The sequence below is a fragment of the Melanotaenia boesemani genome, chromosome 6 (assembly GCF_017639745.1).
Source record: "Melanotaenia boesemani isolate fMelBoe1 chromosome 6, fMelBoe1.pri, whole genome shotgun sequence".
In the NCBI taxonomy this organism is placed as follows: domain Eukaryota; kingdom Metazoa; phylum Chordata; class Actinopteri; order Atheriniformes; family Melanotaeniidae; genus Melanotaenia; species Melanotaenia boesemani.
Genome location: NC_055687.1, coordinates 38988551 through 39015345, shown reverse-complemented (window position 1 = coordinate 39015345; position 26795 = coordinate 38988551). Strand labels below are relative to the sequence as shown.

Here is a 26795-nt window from a genome sequence, read left to right as displayed (position 1 = left end):
CACACACACAACCTGTATACATGACACACACACAACCTGTATAAATCAAACACACACAACCTGTATACATGACACACACACAACCTGTATACTTGAAACACACACAACCTGTATACATGACACACACACAACCTGTATACATGAAACACACACAACCTCTATACATGACACACACACAACATGTATACATGACACACACACAGCCTGTATACATGACACTAACACAAATTGTATACATGACACACACACAACCTGTATACATGACACACACACAGCCTGTATACACCACACAAACACACGACCTGTATACATGACACACACACAGCCTGTATACATGACACACACACAGCCTGTATACATGACACACACACAACCTGTATACATGACACACACACAGCCTGTATACATGACACACACACACAACCTGTATACATGACACACACACACAACCTGTATACATGACACACACACACAACCTGTATACATGACACATACACAGCCTGTATACATGACACACACACAGCCTGTATACATGACACACACACAACCTGTATACATGACACACACACAACCTGTATACATGACACACACAACCTGTATACATGACACACACACAGCCTGTATACCTGACACACACACACAACCTGTATACATGACACACACACAAGCTGTATACATGACACACACACACAACCTGTATACTTGAAACACACACAAACTGTATACATGACACACACACAACCTGTATACATGACACATACACAGCCTGTATACATGACACACACACAACCTGTATACATGACACACACACACAACCTGTATACATGACACACACACACAACCTGTATACATGACACACACACAGCCTTTATACATGACACACACACAGCCTGTATACATGACACACACACAACCTGTATACATGACACACACACAGCCTGTATACATGACACACACACACAACCTGTATACATGACACACACACACAACCTGTATACATGACACACACACACAACCTGTATACATGACACATACACAGCCTGTATACATGACACACACACAGCCTGTATACATGACACACACACAACCTGTATACATGACACACACACAACCTGTATACATGACACACACACACAACCTGTATACATGACACATACACAGCCTGTATACATGACACACACACAGCCTGTATACATGACACACACACAGCCTGTATACATGACACACACACAACCCGTATACATGACACACACACACAGCCTGTATGCACGACACACACACACAACCTGTATACATGAAACACGCACACAACCTGTATACATGACACACACACACAACCTGTTTACATGACACACACAACCTGTATACATGACACACAACCTGTATACATGACACACACACAGCCTGTATACATGACACACACACACAACCTGTATACATGACACACACACAACCTGTATACATTACACACACACACAACCTGTATACATGACACACACACACAACCTGTATACATGAAACACACACAGAACCTGTATACATGAAACACACACACAACCTGTATACATGAAACACACACACAACCTGTATACATGACACACACACAGCCTGTATACATGACACACACACAACCTGTATACATGAAACACACACAACCTGTATACATGACACACAAACACAACCTGTATACATGACACACACACACACACACAACCTGTATACATGACACACACACAACCTGTATAAATCAAACACACACAACCTGTATACATGACACACACACAACCTGTATACTTGAAACACACACAACCTGTATACATGACACACACACAGCCTGTATACTTGAAACACACACAACCTGTATACATGACACACACACAACCTGTATACTTGAAACACACACAACCTGTATACATGACACACACACAACCTGTATACTTGAAACACACACAACCTGTATACATGACACACACACAACCTGTATACATGAAACACACACAACCTCTATACATGACACACACACAACATGTATACATGACACACACACAGCCTGTATACATGACACTAACACAAATTGTATACATGACACACACACAACCTGTATACATGACACACACACAGCCTGTATACACCACACAAACACACGACCTGTATACATGACACACACACAGCCTGTATACATGACACACACACAGCCTGTATACATGACACACACACAACCTGTATACATGACACACACACAGCCTGTATACATGACACACACACACAACCTGTATACATGACACACACACACAACCTGTATACATGACACACACACACAACCTGTATACATGACACATACACAGCCTGTATACATGACACACACACAGCCTGTATACATGACACACACACAACCTGTATACATGACACACACACAACCTGTATACATGACACACACACACAACCTGTATACATGACACATACACAGCCTGTATACATGACACACACACAGCCTGTATACATGACACACACACAGCCTGTATACATGACACACACACAACCCGTATACATGACACACACACACAGCCTGTATGCACGACACACACACACAACCTGTATACATGAAACACGCACACAACCTGTATACATGACACACACACACAACCTGTTTACATGACACACACACAACCTGTATACATGACACACAACCTGTATACATGACACACACACACAACCTGTATACATGACACACACACAACCTGTATACATGACACACACACACACAACCTGTATACATGACACACACACAGCCTGTATACCTGACACACACACACAGCCTGTATACATGACACACACACAAGCTGTATACATGACACACACACACAACCTGTATACATGAAACACACACAAACTGTATACATGACACACACACAACCTGTATACATGACACATACACAGCCTGTATACATGACACACACACAGCCTGTATACATGACACACACACAACCTGTATACATGACACGCACACACAACCTGTATACATGACACACACACACAACCTGTATACATGACACACACACAGCCTGTATACATGACACACACACAGCCTGTATACATGACACACACACAACCTGTATACATGACACACACACACAGCCTGTATACATGACACACACACACAACCTGTATACATGACACACACACACAACCTGTATACATGACACACACACACAACCTGTATACATGACACATACACAGCCTGTATACATGACACACACACAGCCTGTATACATGACACACACACAACCTGTATACATGACACACACACAACCTGTATACATGACACACACACACAACCTGTATACATGACACATACACAGCCTGTATACATGACACACACACAGCCTGTATACATGACACACACACAGCCTGTATACATGACACACACACAACCTGTATACATGACACACACACAGCCTGTATACACCATACACACACAACCTGTATACACGACACACGCACACAACCTGTATACATGACACACACACACACAACCTGTATGCATGACACATACACAGCCTGTATACATGACACACGCACACAACCTGTATACATGACACACACACACACAACCTGTATACATGACACATACACAGCCTGTATACATGACACACCCACAGCCTGTATACATGACACATACACAGCCTGTATACATGACACACACACAGCCTGTATACACCACACACACACAACCTGTATACATGACATTCCAGCGCTCATTAACTTTACGTGGAAATGAGGGTATTAGTCCAGAAAACTGGGGATTTTTTTTTTGTTTTGAGGGCGCTCGTGCGCCCCCAAATAGACTGCGTCCTGAGCGGTCGCCCACCTTGCCCATAGCAAAAACCGTCCCTGGATGGGATCACCACTGGCTGCACAATCTCCACATTTGTCTGCACTGAGATACATTGAGAACAGAACTGAGCCCTGCCCTAGACTGTATGGCAAGCCGTTTGAGCATTTATTCCATATCCTTGATATCAAACATCAGTTTCCTATACTAGTTTGCATTATGCACAAACTAGTTAACATGTGCTCACATTTTATGGGTATTTTTAATAGACTAGTGGAACTCAAAATCTGACAAGTAACGATTTTTCAACAACTAGTGACACGTTGTTCAACTAGTTACAACAGAAGCTGTACTAGTAAAACAAAGCTCCATACATGCACCTTAAAAAAACAAACTAGTTGCCTTTTTTACGCACTAGTGGCCCCATGAGCTGAACTATTTACTTTGTGTGCCATACTTGTTAACTAGTGAGATACAAAAACTCTTAACATGTGCACAGGTCAAGAAAAAAATTTTGTTTACTTGTTAACTACTAACTTATAATTTCCTGGGATAGTTAACTAGTGAGCATGACAATGCCTACTAGTTAACAAGTAGAGGCATAAGTGCTTACTTGTCAACTAGTAGATGTTAAAATGTTTACTAGTTAACTAGATAAAGCCTATTTGGTCTAGCTAGTTATTTGTTGTGACAAAAATGCTTACTTGTTAACTAGTAAATCCAAAATGTCTACTTGTTAGACAAGCTAAATAAAAATCTAACATTACTAGTCAACTAGACAGGTCCAACATGTTTACTAGTTATCTAGTTAAAGCATGGTTTGATCTTACTAGTTATTTGAATGTACCATAAATGCTTACTAGTTGACAAGTAAAGATCTAAGCTGTCACTAGTTACACTAGTTGCACTGAATGCTAATCAGGAGGCGGGAAGAAGTGTAAGCAGAATGATCTGATTGGATCTCCAGCTGGAGCTCCACCCAGTGGATATTTAACCCGTTAAAGCCCGACACATTTTCACTGTGTTTGCAGAGGAAAGTCTGACAGAGCATGTAGAACAAAAAAAACGTTATTTTATTCAGCACAGCCAAATAAAACATGTTACATGGTTTTTGGCTTTAAAAGAGTTACTGTTGTCTTGTTATTTTTAGTTGTTTTTAACACTGAAACACAAAGACGTTTTATCGTTTTCTGATATAAGCAGAAAAAACACAACAGCTCACCATCTGTGAAAGTTTCCCTTTGTTCCTTTTTAACTTTTCAAAACACATGTTGTCAATGAAAATATCTAGAAAGGAAATAATGATAGTCTAATTCAAAGTAAGAACAGAAATAACAATAACCACATACTACTTACAAAGTTTGTGAAGTAATGATGGCTTGCTGTGCTTTTTTGTTCATAATGTACAACAAAGACTGTGTTCACATCATTTAAATTTCTAATGACAAATCTACAAATTTGCTGCAGAAAAAGCTGTTTTACTGGAGATGTTTATTGGTGTTGTCTTTTAGTAGGACTTTTACTCTGCTACCTGCAGTGTTGCCCCTTAATTCATCATTACCTGAAAACATACTGTATCCACTTACAAACAGTATTAATGGTCTTCAATTAGCTGGTTTGGTCACTTTAAAATGTATTTCAGACTTTATATTTACCTATTAATTTATTCATTAATTTTGTCAAACATAATTAGCAGGAACTATCATGTGACAATCCAAATCTTTAAACCCTTTTTCTTAAAATGAATTCTTTTCTCATGCTATATATCAAAAGTTCAGTTTTACTTACACACATAAAACTTTCTAGTTTTAATTTATTGTCTATATTCTAGTAGCTTTTGGAAAGGAGCTTGGTCATTTCTCACTCACAATGTGATTAATAACTAAAAAAAAAAAGATGGTAACATGTTATGTTTGTGTTGCTGTTTTCTCTGTAAAACAGAATAAACATAAATTAGACTAACACTGACAAAAAAAAAACAAAAAAAAAAAACCTTTGACTCTAGCATGTTAACAAGAAATAAAATCTTTGAACCTGACCATCTCTGGTGTTTAGATTTCTGTACTAGAAAAATATTAGCAAAGTAATACCATCCATGCATACATCCATCCACAGGGATGATGGGGCTATCACTAGCCCAGCTGTCACTGAGCAAGAGATTCACCCTTAACAGATCACCAGGAAAAGGCAAAGTAATATCTTATTTAACAAAACATAAAAAAGGAAAAAAAAAAAAAAAAAAAACTGCAAAATTCACATCATTCTGATGGATCAAGATATTTTTTTTGATAGATTTATATTTTGGTTTTGTGAATACTGTTGATTTTGCATTTTTATACTACCAAAAAAGTTTATCAAACACATGTTTGGTATCCTTTTCTTTCCTAACATATTAGTCCCAAAATGTAGAAAATCATCAGATCTGAATTAAAAATAAATGTACTACTTATTACAATAAAAATAACCAAACATAATTTTATTTTGTTTAGTTAAATAGCAAAAATTACTAATATAGAGAGAAATGCAACACTGGTCCATCATATCTCTAGTTTAACAAAAAACTGAAAAAAAAATGTTTCATATTTGAACTTTGTTGTGCAGCTGAGAGCAGCTTCAAGGTGACCAATTTTTCTTTTTTTTGATTTCTTTTTTTTCCTTATTCTTCACTGTAAAGATGCCACGTGATCTGATCAACCCGGCCATGATCACAGACCTTTGCAGGGTTCAACTGTGTGTTTCGACGTGATGTTCCAATCCGGACAGGCTGTTGTTCTTTATTATGATGTCTAAGCAATATGTTATCAAACATATTGCTTCAGTCTTGACCAACTGTTAAAAGCAGGTTCTCAGAAAACTGTTAAATAATTGTGTTTTGACCAATCAAAACACTTGTTACGGCAACATACGTCATTCAACTGCAGTCCTCAAGTAACATTAGTGAAGTTTTTGTCATGTTTTTGTGTGTCTGAGTTTGCAGGTCAGGGTGAGCAGGTTACCATGGGGACTGAGGGCGGTGTCTGGAGCCACAATTGCTGCCACCTGCAGCTCATCAGCAGGCTCGTTATCTGGCTCTTCTCCCTGCTATTTAGGGGCAAGCAGGAGCTCCAGCCATCGCCAGATTGTCACTGCGTGGTAACCAGGCCTCATTCTAAGTTTTACCTTGTGCCTTGTTCTCAGTAAAACTTATCTTGTCGTCTTTATTCCTCAGCCTTAGACCGTGTTTCCTTGGATCACCACAGCACCTTGGATAAGGACTGTCCCCATGCCAAGCCGACTGCTTGCCTGCTCGCCCTGCCTGCAACCAAACTCATTCCACCTCCACCAGAAACCATCTCCTGGCTTACTCCTCCACCGTCAGTCTTCCTCTGGACTACAGTAAGCCGCTGCCATTGCAGACAAAACCCAGCACCCTCTCAGACCCACATTAATGCTCTGCCCTCTCATAGGACGTGCTTCCCGGACCTGGACCAAGCCATTAACATTCATTATAAATAAACATTGTTTGCATCTCCCTCGCCTCACTGAGTGTTCTGCATTTGGGTCCACTTCTTTGTACCGCAGTCCCCGATCGTGTCAGTTTTAACATTTTACTAGTTTACAAGTGAATAATTCACTTTAATTTAAACTAGTATACTAGTAACACTAGTGCAACTAGTCACACTAGTATGACTAGTAACACCAGTGCAGTTTCACATTTCATGCACTTGTTCATCAAGAGGTGGGAATAGCGGAGTTCAAGGAAGCGGAGTTTTTGCAGCAAGTGTTTTTCTTAAGTTGAAGGCAGACATGGCTGATGCCGTACTGAGACACATTAGAAGATGTTGTACTGCAATTGAAAGAGCATATATTCAAGGTTCTGCGGGTCGAAGAGAATTGCACGCCATAGACACTTCTATCGCAAATTTGAGAAGAGTCGAGGAAAGTATTAGCTCTGAAGTTGCGCGCAATTTATTTCAAAGTCTCGTGGACCTCCGATCTTTTATTAATGAGTCATCAGCACCTGTCAGTTTCCACAGAGCACATCGTTTGCATTCAGGTAAAAAGTTGTATGAACTATATGTTATGCTCGTATTATACTTGCTACTATTATTTGTTGTTATAGATTTTAGGTTTTCATTTTCTTTCTTTTCCTCGTGGTGACCATTCATCCTAGGGACTATGCATGCTAGGTCTGAGAGGTTATTGTCATGGTGACCGCCCTTTGTTAAGCCTTCAAAGTTTATGCTAAGAAAAACAAAAAGCCAGAGAAGAATGTTTCTTTGCATTTCTTCTTTTCCTTCAGACAATAATAATATGAAACGCTATTTTTTTTAAGCAAATGGTTTTAGCTGACAGTTAATGATATAGTATCAATAGTAAAATGGTACAAATTTGAAACTGGAACTGAATAACAAACACTTAGAAATGGCTCAATCAAGTTTGTTGTAGTTTCCACAAATTTGTAGTAAAATTAATTATAAAGTAATTTTCAAATGTGCTCTATCCAATGTTAGAGTGGCTTGTTAAAAGGTGTGTGTGGGGGGGCTTCACTACATTCCTATGGTGTGGACCCCATCCTGCCCTAATCTGTACAGTTTTTGTGGAGACGTTTTCTATGGTCAATGGGCAGAGTGGTTTCAAGTGTGAATGCAAAAGTTAACTGTCATATCACAACATAGATACGATACGATAGAGATGAAATTAATTTATTGTTGGTATCTTAATATTTCATAACTGACTCATTTGCCTATTGCAGGACGACGAGGGAGACCCCATCTTGAGATAACAAGGGAGCAAATTGAGCTGCTTCTTAATCGAGGTTTTACAGTCAGAGCCATGGCAAGGATGCTTGGCTGTTCTTCCTCATATCTACATAAAAAAATGAGGTCTTTTCAGATTTCAGCAAGAAAGAGATTCACTTCCATTAGTGATGCAAACTTAGAAGATCACGTAAGGAGACTCCACAACCAGTTTCCAAGATCAGGTTCTGAAGTGAGAATGTTACAGCATTTTTATTTTTATTTTACTCTATGCAAGCTGTACTTTAATCTTACAGAAATGTTCTATCAATCTATCCTTTCAGATGATGAGAGCATATCTCCACACTGAAGGGATAGTAGTAACAAGAAGAAGAGTTAGAGAGACCCTTACACGCATTGACCCAGCTGCTGCTGCTCAAAGATGGAGCCAGGCTGTGGCCAGGAGGACATATTATGTGCCATTTCCCAATAGTTTATGGCACATTGATGGTCATATGCGTCTCATTCGGTAATCACACCTTTTTTTGCATACTAACAGGAGTATACACTAAAGGTTCATTCATATTTTTTTTTCTGATAGAATTCCTTATTCAGAATTAATGTTGTACTTTTATGAAAAAAATTATGAGTTTACAAATAATCTTTTATTCTTTTTAATGTTTAAAATTTTTACAGGTGGGGATTTGTGACACATGCTGGGATTGATGGGAATTCCAGACTAGTAACTTACCTCAACTGTAGCACAGACAACACAGCTCATACAGTGTTGACTCAGTTTGTTCGAGCAACCTGTATGTATGGATTACCTGCCAGAGTCAGATCGGATCATGGAGGGGAAAACACCCTGGTTGCTCTTTTAATGAACTTGCTGCAAGGACAAGGACATCCAAGGCACATTGCAGGCCAGTCTGTACACAACCAGCGCATTGAACGTCTTTGGAGAGATGTTTTCCAACAGGTTGTGAATTACTTCTATGGGGTTTTCTACTCATTTGAAGATGAACAAATACTCAACCCAGACAATTTAATTCAGAAAATGGCCATTCAAATAGTTTATAAGCCAGAAATTCAGAAGAAACTTGACTTGTTCAAACATGCTTGGAACAATCATAAAATCAGATCAGAAAACAACCGTACACCAATACAAATTTGGACAGAGGGCATGCTAGCCAACAGTGAACAGGAGTGAGCAGCTATAAACAACATCTTTGGAAATGATCCATACACCGAAGAAAATCTGGAAGCTGCGCTGGAAAGACATGGCATACAGCTGACTCAGTTACAGGCAAACAATGATGATTTGGAACGAGCTGTCATTGTGGTGCAACCTATCAACCTAAGTGCTGAACAACTGCAGGCACTTCAAAATGCAATGGAAGGGACAACAGAGTTGAAGGACAAGTATCTGGTGTGTGCTCGAGAGATCCAAAATATTCTTCAGACAATACAACACACTTAATGTGCTAAACTGTGGACTGAAGCAGTCTAAACTCAAAACAAATGCACACAAAATTCTATCTCTTATTGTATGTGTAACTGTTTCATTTTTCAATGAGAAACAAACAACTGGAAGAACAGGAGTAAATTTGTTTATCAAATGTTCTGACTATTTAAAAAAAAAATTAATAAAATTTAAGTTTTAACTGGTCAATGTTCCAACAAGTAAAGATTGAATGTTTGGATTAAACTCCCTCATATTCAAAGTAGTTTGTTTGTAAACAGAAAATGAAACTAAGTGAAACAAGGATGCCAAACTGTTTCAGGGGAGAAAATCATTGTTTTAGAAATAATTTAAGAGAACTTAATGTAAGTGAACATATTTGGTTGATTCAGTCTGTTTGTGTGATAATTAAATAATAACAGTGCCAAAATGCAAGCGGAGGATGAAAGGATTAAACTTTTCCAAATCCCAAGGATTCCTTTATGGCCATTGAAAGCATCTGGTGTAGATCCTCTTCCTGTGTGACACCCCGTGGCAAGTATATTGTCATACTGCAGGTTGAAGCATACGGCAAACGGTGCTGGCCTGCCTCCTGTTCAAAGAAGTCAATGCACGGTTTACTTGGAAAGCCAAGGGCAGGGACTTCATCTGCTCCAGTGATGAAAATGAGGAGATCTTCAAATCTTAAATTGGTCACTTTGTCTGCAAGAAAAAAGCAGAACTGAGATTTTCACTTAATTTAATTCTTAATATGTAAATGTCTAGTTTTGCATTCAAGACCACATTGTTTCATGCCAGACACAGATTAGAAGTTTTAAATCAAGGACATCTATGACTGACTTTACTGTAAACTTGGACCAAAATGATCTACCTTCAATCATGTTCAGGACCATCTCCCAGCAGTAGATGGTGTCCTCCTCTGCTTCACGATGATTGCTCCCTCTCCTGCTGTAGCTGAAAGTAAAGATGGCTTTGAAGGCCGCCTTTGACAGAGGTTCTTGCATGTTTGTGAACAACGGTAGGAAGGCAATCCAGTTGCTTCTCACCAGGTCCCACAGCTTTCCAAATGCATTCATTCCATCAGTGAATTGATTGATCATCTTGGCTGTTCTAAAAAAAAAAAATAATAATAATATAATTAAATAAATAAATAAGAAATTTGGGACCACTACTATAAGACATATTTTGGGTGTCAATTTCTTAGATTGTCAATAACTTTTAAAATGACATAAAAATCTATGTTTTTACAATGTGATTTCAAAGATTTTTTAGCATGTTGTGCAGTGGGGCATTACATAACAATGAAAAAAGGGAACAAATGACAAAAGATGGGAAGTCATCATTAATTGGTAGTCAGACTGCTGTGAGTCCAGCTGGACCCAGGTGCTGTAATGTAGTGGTAGAGGCAGTGCATATAATTTTTTTTTTTTGTCATTTTGTTTAAATACATCAATTGATCAATATCAACTTGGGCATAAATGCACGCAGCTTATTCAGTACTTGGTTGTGCCAAAGAGCTGGACAAATCTTTCTAACTCATTCGTTGAGTAGAAGAGTTAAGCTAAGTGCAGAAATGCTCCATAAACAACTGAGCTTGCTCCTTTTTTTGTTTTTTATTACCCTGTCCTGTCCAGCATCCTAACATACAGAACGGTGGTCTGTGTGCCATATTTTGCTTGACAGATTTGCTCTACCAAGGGAGACATGTTATATACATGGCTGCCCTTGATATTTTTATTATTTTTATTGTAATCTTATTTTCTATGGTCTTTATATGTCAGTGCCGAACCTGACAGGGAGATAGAAGAAGAGGGAAAAAAGGGAGAAAAGGACAGGATTAAAATGTGGAAATAACAGTTGTCTAGGCTGCCTAAAACTCACCCCAAAAAAACAATATAAACTACCACAGTACTACATGATACATAAAGAAAATAGGATAATGATGATATGAAAAACTACAGTAGCCATCAAACGTACCTGCAGAGAAACGTACCAACACACAAACATCAGCAACATCAAGTCAGAAGCAGAGGGAGAGACGAGCATGTTCATGAGCATGAACGTGTGAACGTTCGTGTGTGGCCATGCAACAAGGAAGAAATGTATGCTTGCAAGGGGGCCGTGATCATGCCGCACCCCAAAGCATCAGCGGGGTACGGGGGGAGCCCAAAGCCCCAAAGGCTCAGCAGGTCCACAGAGCACCAAGCCCAGGACAGCCAAAGCAGACAGAGCAGGGGCCCACTCAGACCGGAGCCTGATATGGGAATATCTAATTTGTGTCCTAAAATGACCATCTGTATACTATTGGTGTTATATAACTGCTTGTTCCCAAGTGACCACCTGCATGTTATATTATTCTGCTTGTTTTGGGAACTGTGTAACTGCCTATCTTTGGAAGGGTGAGAAAAGGGTGTCTTGTAAATATGTTTACAAGACAGGATCTCAGGACTCATCCTCGCCTGTGGGAAAGGACCGGCCATCCTCTCTCTCATGCGATGTTGTGTTTTTTCTAAATAAGTATAAAGACGGGGAAATCCCACATCTCGGTAGAGTCTGCTGCGGGTTACGTATACGAACGCCCAGCCGGGGTTTTCTAAGCCACTCTACCGGGATTGTTGGCTCTCCAGTCCGTGTCAAAGGTAGGGCAAGCTATGCTATGCTATGCTTATAAGGCTGAACCCATTGAGATGTAATGATGAGTGTCATGAGCTGCGGGGAATAAACCTGACACATTTATTCTAGCACTCTGACTTTGTGTGTTTCATCTGCCGACCACCACGAACCTCTAAAAATCACACATTACATTATTGGCGTCACGAACAGGATTAATAAATTAATAAATTGTAATTGATATTATTTGGTGGCTGCAGAAATGTTTAAGAAACAGAATAAGAAGTCTCCCGCCGTGGAGCAATCTGATGTGCCAGGTTGGACTGGCGAATGGAGCGAAGTTGCGCTCTGTCTACGGGACGGCGGTGGTCGTCCCGAGCCGTGGGGGGAGGCTGTAAATGACGGCTCTCTAGCGGCTGGCGAATGGAGTGAAGTTGCTCTCTGTCTTCGGGACGGCGGTGGTCGTCCCGAGCCGTGGGGAGATGCTGTAAAGGACGGCTCTCTAGCGGCTGCATTGCCTGCGCTAAAAGAAATTGTTGTTCCTCTGAAATCCCCGTTGGGGGGGGTTCAGAGGCGTGCGTGGTTAACTGATGAAAAAGAACAGTTGGAAACACAGCTGTCTTTAGCCAGGCAAGAAGTAATGAAAATACAGGCAGAGAAAGAAGCACTGAATCCATGTTTGAACAAAGCTTTGGTGGGATTGGCTCAGACTCGGCGGCAAATGCGGAGGAGACCGCCACGCCGTACTGACCCTGCCGAAGTCCGTACCGTGGCTGCACGGGTACGGGAGGATGCTAGTTGGGATCCCATGAAATGGGATGAGGATGTCTGGGACGAGGCTGAAGGGTTAGACTGGTATCGGGCAAATCCAGTGACCCGTCGTCGCCAGACTGAGAATATGGGTCCTGCAGCCCCTGTTCAGGCTGTAGACGGGCTGGGTGACCTCATGTTCGATGAAGATGGGCAGCCCATTATGGTGCAACCACGACCCCCTGCAGCTCTGTTTCAGAGAATTACAGAGGATTATACTGCAGAGGAGGTGTCACATCTGGGGAGAAAATTCAGGCAGGGGGTGGAGGAGCCCCTGGATTCATGGCTGGTAAGATTGTTGGATGAAGGGGCCCATCAAACTGATGTGGATCAGGGGGATGCACATAAATTTGTCAGTTTATCCAGAAACCCTGATGTTAATGCCGCATACAGGGATGCAATGACAGATTTGCGTGGAGCCACGGCATCTGTGTTTTCTTTGTACGCCCTTGCAACCGGAACTGTGTTCCGCCTGCCCGGTGATTGGGCACCAATTACCCGGCCCTGGTATACTATCAGAGATGCTGTGCAACGGGTGGCTCAGTTAATGATGAGGGAAGGAGTGTTTCTGGGAACGGCCGATGCATGTGCCCAAATCAGTACGGGATCATCTGATAAAAACCAGTCCTCCACATTACAGACCCCTGGTGTTAACGTTAATGTTAAATGCTGTAGACAGACCTGCTTCTGCTGTACAAGGGATGATAAGAGAATTAGAAAATCTGGCAGATGGATTTTATTGGACCATTGCCAGTCTCACAGAACTGTAAATATGCATGTACTGCTGTAGATACTTATTCTGGAGTATTGATAGTTCACCCCTGTAAATTTAGTAATCAAAAGGCAACGTTAAGGTGTTTAGACATGATTGAACAATATTATGGCATGCCTGTGCAAATTCAAACTGATAATGGATCACATTTCACAGGTCACATGGTAAGGAAATGGGCGGATGAAAACCATGTAGAATGGATTTATCACATTCCATATCACCCACAAGCAGCAGGGTTAATTGAAAGACTAAATGGATTATTAAAATCCTCACTGAGGAAAGCCTCAGGTGATAATAGTTTAGATAATTGGAAGTGCAATTTACCAGAGGTGGTTAAACAAATTAATAACAGACCCCTTGCAGAAGGAGTGACACCACTCACTCAAATGGTCATGGTGCGAAAGTGTTAAAATGTGGAAAAAACAAAATGATGCTAAATTCCACTGCGAGCCACGGCTCAGCAGGTTTTGGACCTGACAAGTAAATATAGCTGCTGAACCGTTTGTGGTCACTAAAGGTGACAAAATAGCTCAGCTGGTAATAAAACCATGTAATATGACAATGGTGCAAGAAATAACAACACCACAGGTGTTTACTACTAGAGGTCAAGGGGGATTTGGATTTAAAAGACTAATGCTGTGTGCTATATTCTTCTGAAGTCATGTGTCTCTTTCAGCCTGGTGTGCCTGGTGGATGTCTGAGTGGGAGTGGAGGAGGTTGATCGGAAGATCCAATAAGGAGGGGACGCAGAAGGATCCTCGCTAGGGCCCGCCTGAGACCTTGTGGTGCTGCCTGCTGGGGCATGCTGCTAGCTGCCCTCACTGTCACTGCGATGACCCCCCACCAGTCGATGGAGGAAGTGGTTCAGTTTCGAATGGTCTGGAGGAACGCAACAACAATGAGGCCTGTTACATTGCCAATTTATCAGTTAAGAAATGCTACAACCATAGATAATCGGACTAACCCTTTTATTTACCCAGTGGACGCATTGCCAAAGGAACTAGTAATTAAAAATCATACAGCTCCACTGGTGACGACCTGCCAGGAAAAAGCACACGCTGTGGTTCGAACAGGAGAAATCACTTGGACAATGTTGTCCAACACTGGAAATAAAGCTAGCCAGGCCGTTCATCGCCTGGGGAACTGGATGCCGGTCCGTATAGGACCACAAAAAGAGACTGCAATCATTTTACAACAACAGTTGAAATGGCAAACTAGATTGTTTAATGACACTGCCGATGTTTTAATAAATGTAACCAAAGCTATTGATGCAACTGTGTGTGGTTTACAGGTGATATATTCCCGCCTACAGGAGGAGAGGTTTGTACGGGTAATAACTACACCTAACCCAAATGAATGGAGACGATTGTTTGATATATCTGATGCTTTATGGTTACAAATAAAACCTGAACAGACTCGATGTAATATGACCATGTGTACAGTAAGTTGGATACAGTGGAATGTTACTCAAGTAATCACCATCTGTAAGTTTCAGGTATTACCATTGATCGTACATAATAAGTATATGTTTTTGAGAACTCACGGTGAATGGTTTAGTCCCCAAACCAATCACACGTATGACCTGACGGACTGTGAAACTACTGATCGAGGCCAAGCCTGCCTCTTATCTAAAGGGTATAGAGATCCATGCTTTACAGGAGACACGGCACTGTGTGAATGGTATATAGAACCAGCTAGCGACATGCTATGGCAAGTGGGCCCCAACACCCTTTGCGTAGCTACTACTCACAACCATACTCAGTTGCCTACTGTACCGTTCTCAGGTTGTTTAAAAGGTTTACACCTATGGAATTGGCACAATGTAACTTACAGGTTGACTAACTTTACCACAGAATCTCATCTGACGGCTGTCCAGTGGAAAGTGTTACACCTACCATGGCGAATTTCTCTGGAGCGTTTCCAAAGTGCACTGTCTCGCTCCCGTGATCTTAAAGATATTATGTCTAGCCATTCTCAGAATGTTACCCGTGCCTTAGTAACAACTCTAGTTAACCGGGAACAGGTTTTGCATGCAGCAAAGATGGTGGAGATGGACAGTGCTCATCACTGGTGGGACATTTTTTCAGGAATGTCTGTCACCGCTAGAACATATGTAGCTCCACCATTATTGATTCTTGTGGCTATTTTATGTGTGTTGACGCTATGCAATGTATTAACATGTCTTTATATACGCCGGATTAAACAACGATTGTCTAGGACCATATATCACACTGCCTTAAGATGATGCACATACATATGTTAGCAGAAGATGGACCTTATGGAACGATGTGTTATCATGTAACTGTGGATACAGATACTGACGTAGATCAGTTCACTTATATGCACTGGAGTAATCAAGATCGATGGATGCACAATGATGTATATGCCACGCGAATGGAGTTGTTAGATTTCGTGTGTCATTGGGTCAATACTATCTGCCAGGAGTATCAACATGCTCCTGGCCATACTGAAGATGATGATGTTATCTGGGAAGGTGAAGGTTTTATGAATTAAGGCCATTTTAGGCCAGAGGTGGAATGATATGGGAATATCTAATTTGTGTCCTAAAATGACCATCTGTATACTATTGGTGTTATATAACTGCTTGTTCCCAAGTGACCACCTGCATGTTATATTATTCTGCTTGTTTTGGGAACTGTGTAACTGCCTATCTTTGGAAGGGTGAGAAAAGGGTGTCTTGTAAATATGTTTACAAGACAGGATCTCAGGACTCATCCTCGCCTGTGGGAAGGACCGGCCATCCTCTCTCTCATGCGATGTTGTGTTTTTTCTAAATAAGTATAAAGACGGGGAAATCCCACATCTCGGTAGAGTCTGCTGCGGGTTACGTATACGAACGCCCAGCCGGGGTTTTCTAAGCCACTCTACCGGGACTGTTGGCTCTCCAGTCCGTGCCAAAGGTAGGGCAAGCTATGCTATGCTTATAAGGCTGAACCCATTGAGATGTAATGATGAGTGTCATGAGCTGCGGGGAATAAACCTGACACATTTATTCTAGCACTCTGACTTTGTGTGTTTCATCTGCCGACCACCACGAACCTCTAAAAATCACACATTACAGAGTCCCCCGGCGTGACGGGGCAGGGGCAGGGGCACCGGGCAGCACAGGGCGATGGTAAGCAGACCCAGCGGGCACCACGGCGAGGTTCACACGGAGGGCAGGCGCTTCAGCACACCATGTGTGGTAAAGTACCCGGAGATGACAAAGCTGCGCTCCCTGTGCTTGATTGCAACCGGTTGATACAGCCTCTATCTGCTTTGCCCTGAGCAGTACACAGTGGGAGTGACCCGCGTCACGGCCTAAACTGGTTGTAGAGCCCCATACTAGCAATGTAAACAATAATCCGAAACCAAGACAGAAACTCAAGCAGTAAACTCACCTAACTGACTGTACCAACCCTGATTGAAATCAGTGCTTGTTGTCCAAAAAAATATATACCTGAGAAAGATGTAGTGCTTCACAACGTATGCATAGATTTTTGGTACATCTTCAATAGTGGCTGTAAATATGCCTGGAACGCCACATTCAGCAATCCAGTCCCCAAGGTCTTGCTGGAGTGCTGCAAGGTCCCCTGTAGTCTTGACCTGTAAGATCTTGCAAGAGAAATCTTACTTAAGTGTAACTTCATTCCAAGAGTGAGAGTATATGCCATATTTTGATTTAATGTAAGTTAAATACTCTTAAATCTTTTAATAATCTCTTGTGGAAAAAATAAATAAATAAATAAAGTGATAGTAAGGATGCACCTTTTTGACATTGCTTTGCACATCTTGGTCAGGCAGCACACTCCAGTCAAACTCCTCCAATGGAGGGTCCTGGCCACACATCAGCTGGAAGAGGCTGGGATCCAGGGCTTTGATACATGGACCTCCATGTGCAATCGACCAAGCAATTAGGTTGCCGCCTTTATAATATTTACGTTGGTCTAATGCTGTTTGGTCATAACTAAGAAAGACCTGGCCAGTCTTTCCCTCAAAAATCCCCAGTGAGGTCTGGACCTCTATCATCAATAGTCTAGAATAACAAAAGAGAAATACAGTAGCTTGTATTTATGTCAAAACATGAAGTTATTTGTCAGGAAATATTTAAGAAATTTCCTGAGGTATTCAAACCTTAAAAACTCTCGCTGTGGTCCTCCCATATCATCTGCATCTTCTCCTAAAAACTCAATGCTGTCACGTACCAGCAAGGAGGACTCATAAATTATCAGAAAACCCAGGGATAGGTAATGGAGGTTTATTTAACAGACTGACGAATAGCAAGGTAATATTGAAACTGACGGTGATCAGAGAGTCCGGGTGGTGGAAGACAGCGGCAGGTGCATCCGTGTCTTCCGATGAGCAGCAAAAACCAAGCCCGTGATCTAAAGGGAGATTCCAGAGAGCAGTCCAGGGGTCAAACATACAGGGGGTCCAAATATTAGCGGAGGCAGAGTTACCAGTGAGGGAACGAGCAGAGGCGAATATCCAGGTTCCGGAACGCAGGGTCGTCAACAGGCAGGCAGGCAGACAGGTAATACGGGAAACAGACAGGTAACAGAGGCTGGATACGTGCAGGGTGAAACCACGACGATCTGGCGCTGGAGGAATGTCACAGAGCTGTATAAATAGGGCTTGGTACAGGTGTAGCGCATCAGCCCTAATCAAGAGCTGGCGGAGATGAGGCGTTCAGGGCAGCTGAAAAAACTGAGCCCCACACCACAGATCATGACAAATGCTTGGTGAATGGGCCCAACAGAAACTAACCCTTGATATTGCTTTAAGGGCACACTCCAGAAGCTTTTTCCTCCGAATGCAGATGATGACAGCGTGGTCATCAACCACGTGCTCCTTTTGAAAGTTCTTCAAAATGGTGGCAAGATCCACATCTTCCTAAAATATATAATATATGGTAAACATCAAAGGACTAGAAATATGCACCTTGATTGCTGATATCCAGAACTTTTGTCTTTAACAAATCAGGATGCTCAGAAATGCTCCAAATAATCTTTTGTAAAAAAAAATACATCTACCAGTGCAGTACTGTAACTTTGAAATGGATCAGCTATGATGTCCTCTTCCTCATTCTCTGAATCATCAATGAGGAAGTCATTTACATCACTCCTAAAAAAAGAAGAAAAAAAAACATTACTGTGATCAGCTAATTGTGTATTCATTCTGTTAAATGTCTAACTCACCAGTTATATTTAATATCATATGGCTACAGTTTGTAATACAGTAAAATACCTGTTTGTTGGTTCTATTCTTGCTCTTCTGTAAAATACCTTAAAAGTACAGATATTACATGTAATTATAATGCCATGTTTCAATCTTTTAAACCATAACAATTGGAACACAGTACAAAAACTTTGTAAAAAAGGTTCACCTCTGGAGTCCCAGCATTCAGCCACTCTTCAGGATCAAAATTTGTCTCCTATCAAGTGATATGAGGTACTATATTTATCTGTGCTTTTGTTTAATTGCACACATGAGTTTATTACATTTTCTGACTTTATTATTTCTGAATTATTGTGTGATTTGCATATCACAGAAAGGTAAATGGATGGATAGCTTCAAAATAAACAAGCATCTTATTTTTTTGTCCAACAGTAGCTTTTCCTCAATTTGTCAGCTTGTCAATGTACCGTGTTTATTTACAGATATAAATTTCCAACAAATCAATGTTCATATTATCACAACTATTTAGGAAATAAGGCAATAGCAATACAAATCATGTTACATTACTCACCTGCGCAATGTTTAAGCTGGTTCCTGATGAACTTAAATCACTGTCTGGTGTTGATGAACAGGCCATGGTGTTGTGGGAAAGGGGCTGGGATCCTGTGTGAGAATGAGATAAGACTACTGGCATCTGTATAGCAACTGTGGGAGCATTGGGTGTGACTTGTAGGAGAGCAGATGAGGTTGCAGGCCTGATAGCTGATGGTACAGGCGCTTGGGCTGGACACTCGGAAGCAGCTGAAGGGGCAGCAACTGAGGCTGCCATCAGTTGCATGGATGATGAAGAGCAAGTGCAGGCTCTGAAACTGTTTGAAGCTCAGCTGCTGGAGATGTTTCTGGTAGGGGCGTTTGGGTTTCTGATATCTTTAGGTACAATACAAAAAACAGTGATTACAATGTATTATAAAAAGTAAATGTTAGCCGAAACAAAAACTCACCTCTAATGGCAGTGTAATGTTGGTGTGGGGAATAACATAAACCCTGCTTCTGCGAAATGCTGACTTCAACTCCTTCAGTGTGTTTGCCTGAACTTTAATCAGGACCCTTGATTTATCAGCTCTTGCAAGATTAAACCCAATGACATTAAGGCTAACTGCAGGAAAGCTTTGACAGATGAAGTTATTGAATTCTTGAAGTGACCAAGACAGTTGTACGTAATTTCCTTGCAAGACTCCTCCTGGTACATTCTGATCTGGAGACCCTGGAGTAAAAAAATCATATAAATTGAAATGAGTAATAAGACACTTAAAGCAGCAATGACTTGTTGAAGAGTACAGAGACACAAATCTCCCAACTGTTTGTGTGACAGAAAATGATGGGGACAAATCAGGACTTCATGGACATTGACAGGGACACATCCCCATGGTAACTGCCGAAATATATGCCCACGCCATGATGAACAGAAATTTCTGAAATTGTTCATTTTTGACCAGATGTGTCAATATTTCTTTTTGTAAAATAAATAGTTGTTGATAATGAATTTTGTCTGTAGTTTTAGGGTTGTGTGACTTTGTTCTAGATTTCAAATTAAATAAAGGGCTGTTGCTACCAATGGACATAAGCACATTACACAAATTCTACCTTGTCCATAGACACATTATGTCCAACAACTGCAAGTGTTGTTGGGCAATATATGCCCCTCATGTCTTGATTGGATGACTCAAGGTGCAAGGCCTGGTTTTCAAAATCAATAGTGGGAACATTACCTAAACCAATTCTAGTTAGTCTGCAGCATTCTGTATGAGGTGGAAGAGCAACTAGATCTGCAGTTGGCAACAGGAAGAGCCTCACTTTCCAAACTCCTGACACAGCATTTGAAGGCGCTTGTGTCCCTGTAAAGAAAGAGAATATAGCCAGTTACATGGATAGAAATGGGTGCCAACCGCATCTCCAATGAAGCAAGGGAATTTTAATTTAATTCTTTCATTACTGAGGACAGGAGGGAAAAAATAAAATGGCTATTTATTTTCACTTTCTGTATATATGATACTCTCAAGTTATTACAATATGAAAACATATCACCATCACATCACTTAACTTGTAAGAACAGATTAAGTGATTCCACTGCCAGTTTTCTTAACCCAAAGATGCTTGCATCCATGAAGCTTTAACGGCCCCGCTTTTGATGGTAAATGAAAACTTATTCAACATCAAGTGGTTCAAGGTTCAAGGTGCTTTATTGTCATTCCAGCATAAACATGACAGAACGAAATTAAGAACTTGAGGGCCTGTGAAACCCAATAAAAATAATAAATTAAACAGTAATAAATATGTAAAAACAGTAATAAATATATAAAACAGTAAAATAGAAGTATTGTGTTCTGTTCATCAGTCTAACAGCCTCAGGGAAGAAGCTGGACCTCAGCCGTGAGGTTCTGGTTTTAATGCTCCTCAGATTCACCATGTGTGTACACTTACAATATTAAAACACCATGTTCAATAACAGCATGATTTTAACTATCTCCAGTTATTTGGCACAAGAGGAATCATGATCCAGTGCCAAATAACTGGAAATAGTTATCTGGCACTGTTGATCCTGATGATCACTTTTGGTGGGACAATTACCTCAACATCCAGCGCTCATTCTTCACAGCAGAATTGTTATTTAAAGACAATGGATTTTTATCATTAGGCTGTATTTTATAAAAATGTCTTTTATTAGAATAACATTTTTCCTGATTTGCTCTTATTAGTAAAAGTTATTCTATTATTCACTGTCGGTATCGCTAGTGTATGAATGTGTTGTAATGTTCAGTGGTGATCAGAGATGCGGTCAGTCTGGCATAGGGCAGCTGTGGCTACACATGCAGCTTACCATCACCAAGTATGAGTGAGGAATGAATAATTGAGCAGTTGTAAAGTGCTTTGGTGCTTGCGTCATATAATCAATAATAATAATAATAATAATAATAATAATAATAATAATAATAATAATAATTATTATTATTATTATTATTATTATTATTATTATTATTAGTAGTAGTAGTAGTAGTAGTAGTAGTAGTAGTAGTAGTAGTATTTTTATTATATAGCTTATAATAAACTCAATAATCAGATGGGTTTTCTTTTATCGCTGTATACCAAACTTCCTCATATTTATTATCATAAATATAACTGATCAGAGTCATCTATGAAAAAAACAACCAATGTTAGAATATCATATAAGCTGTAAACATGGGACACAGATTGTAGTAAAATGAAAAGGCTGCCTCCAACATTGCTTTCTTAACAGCATCTTTGTAACTGACATCATGAAAGACATAACGACAAAATATTGTTAAATGATTATTAAAACTGTGATTTTGTAAGGAAATAATTCAGGCTATAATGTGATTGTTTTACTGTTTTGTGGATGATCTGAATTATTTTAAATACATACAGATCTGAGATAAGTAGCCTATAAGATCAGCGGATAGACACAGTTAAATAGCGTACCTACGGAATAATCGAAAAATGTGCTATATGCTACTAGAAACGTAGCAAAACCTCACTGACTCAACTACAACCATCAAAAAAATATTTAAACAACTTGCAGGATGTTGTTTTTCTGTTTGCAAGAGGGCGCGCTCCCGCAGCAGGGAATACAATGTCTCTAGCTGGTTAATAATAGTTTTACAGTATGAAAAGAAATAATAAAAAACGAAAACACACACCATGAACAGAATTTGCAAACCACTTGAGTCTAAGCAGCGAGGGAAAAAAAACTAATCTGCCAATAAGTCTATAAAATCAGTGTTCAATCTTAAGCTAAGGCTATTTTTTACATATGCTAGGTAACGTACCTGTCATTGGATCTGGTCGTCTTCGCCTACGAAATGTTCTCCTCGTGGCTCTAAGGATATTATTCTCTTCACTGCGTGATGAAAGTTCTCTTCTTGCAAGATCAAGTGCATTCCAAACTCGACTTATAACTTATGAAAACCACTTTCAGTGGCTACTTCTTGATCAGTCCGACTCATTGCACGTTTGTTACGGCCCCTGCTTGTTGCAGGCAGCTGTGGCCGTTTATGCGCTGATTAGGGACTGCAGAGTGCTGCCCGGAGTGGCCAAGGCCAGCGACTCTGCCCCCGCCCCGTTTTGACTGGCACCCCTCTAGACCAGTCAGGCTGCAGCCCGAAGGAAAGCTGAGGCTGAAAAGGCTGCAGTCGAGGCAGGTCTGGAGGGGGAGATGCCAGAATGGCTTCGGTCTCTCTCCCCCTCATGTTGTGCACCGGGTGTGTGTGTGTCGCGACCACCTCCTTTTCCACAATGGGTGCCTTAAGTGTTTAGTTGAGTTAAGTTTACTTTGTGTTTGTGGTAGAGCTGGGCTAGGTTAGCGTTTTATTGTGTTGTGACGACGGTCACTTTAGTTTATGGGCCTGTTGCTTTTGTTTGGTTTTAGTTTCCTCACCGAGTTGCGGTTGTGTCTGTGTGTGCACTCGGTGAGTGTTTGGTATAGGTTTTGGTTTGTTTCTTTCTGCAGGTCCGCTAACCCCAGCTCATCTTTTGTTTTACAGGTTGTCCATCACTTATCACGGGAGTTGTAAATAAATGTGCTTTTATTTTGAAATTACATCTGTCCTCACCGTGTTTTTTGTTACGCCCGTACCTACCCCTTAAGTCGGGTCGTAACAACGTTTCGAAAATGAATTGAACAAACTCTAAGGTAGCGCCACCTCCTGGTCAAATTTATGTAAAAGCAAAAGATGGACAGAAGAACAGAAATCCCATTTATTTTTTCAATGTGTGGTCCTGTAATCAAATCAAATCAAATCAAAGCTCTATAAAGTGCTTTTCACAGCGAAGGCAACACAGAGTGCTTCACAGATAAAAAAGCAATTCATGCATATTAAAATAAAACAAACCTTCACACAAATACATACATAGCCATTTAAAATATAAATTCCTTATAGTCTCCCTCACACACTGTCACTGTGCACACAAACAGCAACTGGTGATGATGATGATGATTATTGTTATTATTATTATTATTATTATTATTATTATTATTATTATTATATCACATTATTAGAAAAGGGCCCTTTAAGGTTCTGAAGCACACAGTTTGATCCCTGACCAATCAGAATCCTTCTCCCACCTCTTTAATTTACATACAATATACACGTGAACCTGCTGACATTAAGATTATGCAAGTTAACTAGGGGCAGCTTATTTCAGTTTACATGTTAACTATAAGTCCAAATCCTTACTAGTTGCACTAGCTACGGTCTTTTCTTACTGATCTAGCATTATGATAAGGTTTTAAGACATTACATGCCAACTTATCAAGACAAAAATGCCAACTAGATGACTAGCTAAGGTTTACTTTTTATTTTACAAGTTAACAAGTAAGACATAAAGATTTACTTGTTAGCTTGTGAGGCACAAATTGTTTATGAGTTCCACTTTTGTTATTTCACTCTTTAACAAGTAACACAATTACAATATTGCTAGTGAACTGGTAAGCTACCAAAACAGTTACTAGTAAGCTAGTAACACCTATTCTATTTTGTACAAGTAAACAAGTGGAGAGTGTTGTCTCCTACCAGCCAGACTATTTGTCAAACATGTAAAGCCTTTGGCATGACATGTTGGCCATTTTTCTTACATGTTAGATCTGTGCATTAACTAGTTATTCATTTCTTGTTACATGTGGATAAGTATATGCTACTAGTAAGACATTTCTTTTACATGTTAGCATTTTTTTTGCACTTGTTAAAATTTCCTTTGCACTAGTTTACATTCAAATCTTCTCGGTCAAAGAAAAGTGCACACTAGTCAACATGTGCTGCAACCAGTTAACTAGTTTAAGTAATATCATTTCACTTGTTAACATGTGCAACACGTGCAGCACTTTGCTAGTGGACTAGTTGTTGGTGCATGCTGACTAGTTAGCAGTTTTATTGAAGTAGTAAGGTATGCATGTTAACCAGTTCATCTATAATATCAACTAGTGAGACAAAAAACCCACATGTTGAAAACAAACTCTCACTAGTCGTTATTCTTGTGTACTAGTGCTTAATTAGAAGCAACAAGTTAAAGTAAAAGTCCAACATGTCAGAACAATTAGCAACATGTTCAGCCTAAGGCCCTACATTTTTGAAAATAATCAGACTAGTGAAAAAATGCCCTGCACTAGTTAACAAGTAAGACACACATTAGGTTCACTGGTAAAGTAGATACTTTTTTTCCACTGAACTAGTTTACAAGTAAAAGACAGTTTGTGTTACTTGTTAACAAGTAATATCAAACAAGATACCACCTTGTTTAACTAGTAACCATTTAGATCCTCACTTGTTAATTAGTTCATGGTTTTTAGTCTCACTAGTGAGCATGTAACATTAAACTATACTTCAACTAGTCAACTAGTTGGCACTTTGTCTTTACAAGTTTACATGTAAGCTGCAACTTGCAGCCACTAGGTGGCTACTTGCTGTTCACTGGACCACATGTTAGCTAGTATCTCAAATGGTAATGAACTGCGTGGGCTGTTATGAAATCTTGGAGATATGATTCGTAGGCGTTTTAAATTTTGAATTGGAGAGCCAATAGGATGCCTCAATAAGCCTCTCCCCCACCCATTTATTTGCATAAAATCAACTAGTTGAACTAGGGAGTGCTATGTTTTAACTAGTCCACTAGTGATGATTTCGTCAGTCAGGTGTGCACAAGCTGAGAAGATATGTCACTCACTAGTATTGCTAGAGGGTATTTTGGCTTCACTAGTTAACTAGTAATCCATCTTTAGTCACACTTGTTCTCTAGTAAGATCAAAATTGGCATTTACTAATTAAATAGTAAGCTTTTTTAATATTTACTAGATAATTAGTTAAACATTTGGTCTTCACCTGGTTATTTAGTGCAGATTATTGCTGGCCACTAGTGAACTAGAGGAGAAGACCAAATGTTGACTAGTTAACATGCTGATATTGTGCAGTTCACTAGTTAACTAGTAAAACATACTAGTCAACTAGTTTGGTCCAAAGTCCTACTAGTGCATTAAAACGCTGACTAGATATTAATTTTATCCGACTATTATAGCAAGTGGCCTCACTTGTACAACTTCTGTTCAAACTACTTGCACAAAAGTGTCACTAGTTGTTAAAAAACTGTTACTTGTCAGATTTTGAGTTCCACTAGACTATAAAAAATATCCATAAAACGTGAGCACATGTTAACTAGTTTGTGCATAATGCAAACTAGTGAAGGAAACTGATGTTTGATATCAAGGATATGGAATAAATGCTCAAACGGCTTGCCATAAGACTGTGACACCTGATCAGGGCTGGTCTGCGGAGAGGCGCGTGCAGGTGTAAAGTGACTCTGTCACTCCGCAGTGACTGACAGCTCAGACTGGGGAAGTTGGGGGTG

General features: G+C 40.1%; 1 protein-coding gene across 1 annotated transcript; it reads right to left on the bottom strand.

The window, feature by feature from the left end:
• Positions 1-10463: 10463 nt before the first annotated feature.
• Positions 10464-18233, bottom strand: LOC121642124 (G2/M phase-specific E3 ubiquitin-protein ligase-like). The gene is made up of 4 exons (XM_041988618.1): positions 17973-18233; positions 17665-17819; positions 10884-11122; positions 10464-10714 (listed from the first exon to the last, which is right to left on the bottom strand). The coding sequence occupies exons 1-4, from the start codon at positions 18231-18233 to the stop codon at positions 10464-10466; spliced, it is 906 nt and encodes a 301-aa protein (XP_041844552.1).
• Positions 18234-26795: the final 8562 nt, after the last annotated feature.

Coding starts and splice junctions, on each gene's coding strand:
- LOC121642124 (XM_041988618.1), bottom strand. CDS start 18,233: ATGATAGAGGTCCAGACCTCACTGGGGATTTTTGAGGGAAAGACTGGC. Junction 17,820..17,972: donor TGCAAAGCAATGTCAAAAAG/GTGCATCCTTAC, acceptor TTCTCTTGCAAG/ATCTTACAGGTCAAGACTAC. Junction 10,715..10,883: donor GGTCCTGAACATGATTGAAG/GTAGATCATTTT, acceptor TTTTTCTTGCAG/ACAAAGTGACCAATTTAAGA.